The following is a 5,000-nucleotide window of genomic DNA, read 5'->3' as shown; positions in this document are numbered from 1 at the left end:
TTTCTGGTCTAGGAGGTGTTGAGGGCTTAGTGCTTAGGATTTAGCGTTTAGGGTTTAGGGTTTAGGGTTTAGGGTTTAGGGTTTGTGTCTCACTGAGTTGGCTGACGATTTGTACTTCAGTTTGAAAAAGGGCTTCGAGGTTTTGAGTTTTTAAAATTTGTTTATTTACAACTTTAATTGCAAATTCTTTTTTTGTTTTCCTTTCTGTTCCTTTCAAAACTAGCCTACAGCAAACACGCACGCCCTGCTGCTGGTGCTGCTGCTGCGGTTGCTGCTGTTGCTGCTGTTGCTGCTGCTGCTGCTGCAATTGCTGCAGCGGCTGCTGGAGTTGCTTTTGCTCCTGCTGCAGCTGCTGATGCAGCTGGAGCCGCAATTGCTGCTGCTGCAACAGCTGCTGCTGCTGTAGGAGTTGCTGTCGCAGCTGCTTTTACTGCTGCTGCTGCTGCAGCTGCTGCAGCAGCAGCAGCTGCTGCTGCAGCAGGTACTGCAGCAGCTGATTTGGCGGAAGAGAAAAAAATCAAACAAAAGGCAAATCGCATCTGTAAGGCTTCATTTATTTATTCATTATTAACTAATTAATTAATTAATTAATTGATTAATTAATTAATTAATTAATTAATTAATTAATTATTTATTTATTTATTTATTTATTCTAATTACCCGAAAGAGCCCTTGCCCAGAGGTTTGTGGCTAAGGTAATAAATTTTGCTTATGCCTTCAAAACGCAGCGGTTGATGCTCTTGCTGCTGCTGCTGCTGCTGCAGCAGCAGCTGCTGCTGCTGCAGCTGCTGCTGCTGTTGCTGCTGCTGTTTCTGCTGCTGCTGCTTTGTAGAGTCCCTCAAAGATTTCTTTGCGTAGGAGACTCCAGAGTTAGCCCTGAGTGAAGAGGACCTGCTGCCCATCTTGCTGCTGTTGCTGCTGCTGCTGCCGTTGTTGCTGATGCTGTTGCGATTGCTGCTGCTGCTGCTTCGATTGCTGCTGCTGCTGCTGGTGTTGCGATTGCTGCTGCTGCAACTCCTGTGGCTGCTGATGTGCGGCTGACGGTGCTATTTCAATTGGTTTGATTCTTGCTGCTGCTGCTGCTGCTGGTGCTGCTGCTGCTCGATGGGAGAGGAGTCTGCAGCTGTGTTTCTGCTGCTGTTGCTGCTGTTGTTGCTGCTGCTGCAGTTGAAACAATAATTGTTCTGGTTGCTGTAGCAGCTGATGCTGCGCTTGCTGAGATCTTTGCTGCAGTTGCTGCTGCTGCTGCTGCAGCGTTGACCAGTTGAATCAGTTGCTGTGTGTCTGCTGCTGTGTGTCTGCTGCTGCTATAGCTGGAACTCGCAGCAGTAGCAGCAGCAACAGCAACAACAACCCCACCCTGTTGAGCTGCTGCTGCTTAGAGTGCACAGGAAGCGCGGTGTCTACTGTCGAGACACGCTCGTTACTGCTGCTGCTGCTGCTGCTGTTGCTGCTGCTGTTGCTGCCGCTCTTCTGTATGGTTGCAGCAGCATCTGCTGCAGGTCCCGCAGCAGCAGCAGCAGCAAATATGCCCGCAACAGTAAATATATAAACAAGAAAAGGATAGGGCTGAATAATGTCTACGCCCGATACCTCGATGCTGCTGCTGCTGCTGCTGCTGCTGCTGCTGCTAGCCAGCCCACAAAGTGACCCTGGGCTGCTTTTGCGTTTTATATTTTCTCTTTTTATAGCTTAATAAACTCAAATAAGAAAATAAATCTCAAATAAAACAAATTTTGTTGCTGTTGCATGCAGGATGCAGCTTTAGCAGCAGCAGCAGCAGCAGCAGCAGGAACAGCAGCAGCAGGTAAAAGTGTGCTTGCTGCGCTGTTTTCGATACTGTAGGCATTTTAGAAGGAATTAAAACAATTAATTATTATTTTATTTTCTAATTTATTTATTTTTTAATTTTTGTTTTTATTCTTTTCAATAAACCTGTGGAGGAGAGAACCATTAGGTGACCACGAGGTGTACAGACAGCAGCAGCAGTAGCAGGAACTGCAGCAGCGGAAAAAAAGAGAAAAGAAGAAGAAAAACACATATGGGCAGCAGCAGCAACAGCAAACACGCGGACAATGCGGGCGCAACAGCAGCAACACGAGCAGCAGCAGCAGCAGAACAGGATCTGCAGCAGCAGCAGCAACAGGATCGGCAGCAGCAACAGCAAGATCCGCGGCAGCAGCTGCTACTGTTTTTGCTGCAAGACAGGCAATAAAAAACGAGGGACGAGTGAAGGCGAAGACATTTAATTAAACAGAGCAGCAGCAGCCGCAGCTGCTGCAGCAGCTGCTGCAGCTGCAGCAGGCCTGCTGTCCCCCTTGCTGCTGTTCTGCTGTGGCGGCTGTTGCTTCCGCTGCTGCTGCTGCTGCAGCTGCTTGTTTAGGCCTTAGGAACGTTTTCCTTTGCTGCTGCTGCAGCGCCTCGTTAATGGATATGTTCGCAGCAACAGCAGCAGCAGCAGCTGCTGCTGCTACTGCTGCTGCTGCTGTTTCTATATTGTTTTATGTAAGTTGTCTTCTCTGTTTTTTAAATTTTTAATTTCTTTCCATTGTTCAAAAGAGTTCAGGTGTATACGCAGCTCCAGCTGCTCTCCCTGAGTCTCTAAACCCTAAACCCTAAACCCTAAACCCTGAACCCTAAGCCCTGGTCCCTAAACCCTAAACCCTAAACGCCAGTCCCTAAACCCTAAACCCTAAACCCTAAACCCTAAGCCGTAGGCCCTAGAGCTCTGTCCTGCGTTGACTTGGTGCCTGCAAGGTGGCTGTTGCGCAGTGCGTGCGCGTCGGGTTAGGGTTTAGGGTTTAGGGTTTAGGGTTTAGGGTTTAGGGTTTGGGGGAAGCGGATCCTGGCGCAGAGCCTGGCGAAGTCTGGGAAGGAAAGAAAGGCCTTGCCCGCGAGGCCCTCCTGCTGCAGCAGCAAATGGAAGTCTTTGGGATTTATTTTTTCTCCAGAATTAATCAAAAGATGTTTTAATTCTTCCGTGCTGCAGAGTCCACACTTTTCCGGGTCCAGCAGCTGGAAGCAAGCAGCAAGTTCCTGTTGCTCCTGCGCAGAAAGCCCGGGCACGCCGCCGCTGCTGCTGCTGCTGCTGCTGCTGCTGCTGCTGCGGGCCGCTGCGGCCAGCGCCCGCCGCTCTGCTGCTCGCTTCTGCTTTGCTGCAGCATAAAATGCAGCAAAACGAACTTGTCTTTCTCCTTGAGCTTTAATTACTTCCAAAAGTTCGCCAAAACTCCAAACTTGACCCAAAGACCTCAGCATACACCCCAGCGCCGCGGGCGACACTTCCCCCTGCTGCTGCCGGTCGTACAGCTGAAAAACGAACTTCGCCAGCAACTCGAACTGCGTCTCGTCTTCCATTTCACCTTTTTGCCAAACTTTCCGCAAACTTATTCCAAATAAACGACAAATGGACCTCCAAAGGCCCACCAAATCCACAGAACCGCGCGCAATCGCCAGGTGTACGTACACCCCAGCCGCGACACCGCCCAACCACGCGGCCACACCTCCGCGGAAAAACGAAGAAATGCCAAAATAAAGGGAAATTAAGGAAAGGTAAGGGGAAAAAGAGGAAATAAGGAAGAATTTGAACCCAAAAACCGGAAAAGATTCACACTTAGACGGCCAGTCACAACTCAACCAGCCGCGAGATGCGCTGGGCTGTCCGAAGCCGCTTTGGGCCTGATCTGCCTCTTTTTTCTCCCATTTCCAAACACTTTTCAATTTTGAATATCTAAATAATCTTTATTTCATTAATTAAATCCTTTTCGCCGCTAAAAATCCTATTTTTCGACGCGTTTTGGTGGCGTTTCTGCATCGCGGCCGCCGCGCGCGGCGGCTCGAGTGTACGTACACTCGACCTGCGCAGACAGCGGAAATGCTCCCGCGTTTCTGCTGTAACTACTGAATAAAAGTTTATTTTATTTATAAAATTGTCCAATTAATTATTTAAATTCAAAAGAAAATGAATAAAGAGAGTCCGAGAGCTCGAGAGAGCACCAGTTTCATTTCTTTGAATTGCAAATAATCGGAGTGTATGTACACTACAGCCTTTGTTGCTTACCTAGCTGCTGAGCAGCAGCAGCTCTTATTTATGCCTCATTTTAGTTTATTTCTTTTCCTTTTATTCGCATTTATTTATTTATTATTCCATCATTTATTTATTATTATCTTTTCTCTTTTGCTGGACTTCACTCTTCTTAATTTAACTTAATGCTTTGCTGGTAAAAGAGCACCTCTTACCAGGCAGCACGGACACTGGCTGCTGCTGCTGCTGCTGCTGCTGCTGCTGCTGCTGTTGCTGCTGTTTCTGTTGCTGGTGCTGTTGCTGCTGCTGCTGCTGCGCTGGTCGTTGCTGCTGCAAGGAGGGAAACGTCCAGCTTGCTGCTGCTGCAGCAGCATTAATGCGAGACACCAGGTCTCAGAAGCGCCCTAGAGTCAAAACCCTAAACCCTAAACCCTAAACCCCAAACCCTCTTAAGCTCCTCCTATATTATTCTTTTCTTGAGAAGAATATATCTAATCAAGAAAGGCCACAAAAGTTGCTGCTAAATTTGCATAAAAAGGGGCCCCCTTGGGGGCCCCCAAAGGACTTTCCGGGGGCCCCCGGGGCCCCTTTGTCTGTACCTACTGCAGCAAAGCAAAGCAGGCTAAATAAAGCAGCAAAAATGCCGCTGCAGCAGCAGCTGCAGCAGCTGCTGCAGCAGCAGCTTCTGCTGCAAATGCCACTGCAGCTGCAGCGGCAGCAGCTGCTGCAGTAGCGGCCGCAGCAGCAGCTGCCTAACTGCCGGTGCTGCAGCGGCAAAAAGCAACGCAGCACTGCAACACCTGCAGTGCCAGCAGCAGCAGCAGCAGCAACTGCAGCAGCAGCAGCAGCAGCAGCAAAGAGGGCTAGGCTTCAAGCCAGGAGACTGGGTCTCTCAGAGTTGCCTCATTAGAAAAAGTTCCTTCTTCTGTAGAAGTGCTGGGGGGCCCCCTGCCCTCAGTTTGCTTCGCAGCTGCTG

General features: G+C 49.2%; 2 protein-coding genes across 2 annotated transcripts in view; both read right to left on the bottom strand.

The window, feature by feature from the left end:
* The window catches only part of ETH_00002745 (ULK kinase, putative), a gene marked incomplete at both ends in the record, with an annotated part of 4,019 nt that extends 3,117 nt beyond the window's left edge, over nt 1-902 (bottom strand). The window contains one exon of the mRNA XM_013376905.1: nt 725-902. Within this exon, the coding sequence (XP_013232359.1) occupies nt 725-902 (178 nt within the window). The remainder of the gene's footprint in view (nt 1-724) is intronic.
* A 149-nt stretch (nt 903-1,051) lies between these two features.
* ETH_00002740 (uncharacterized protein) lies at nt 1,052-3,357 on the bottom strand (the record flags this gene model as incomplete). Its single annotated transcript, XM_013376904.1, has 3 exons — nt 1,052-1,313; nt 1,355-1,496; nt 2,997-3,357. The coding sequence occupies 3 exons, from the start codon at nt 3,355-3,357 to the stop codon at nt 1,052-1,054; spliced, it is 765 nt and encodes a 254-aa protein (XP_013232358.1).
* Between the last annotated feature and the right edge of the window lie 1,643 nt (nt 3,358-5,000).

This window comes from Eimeria tenella, genomic scaffold, assembly GCF_000499545.2.
Source record: "Eimeria tenella Houghton genomic scaffold, Eth_scaff42, whole genome shotgun sequence".
NCBI classification, from domain to species: Eukaryota; Apicomplexa; class Conoidasida; order Eucoccidiorida; family Eimeriidae; genus Eimeria; species Eimeria tenella.
The sequence above is the reverse complement of the archived record's forward strand: the minus strand, read 5'-3'. Positions and strand labels throughout refer to the sequence as shown.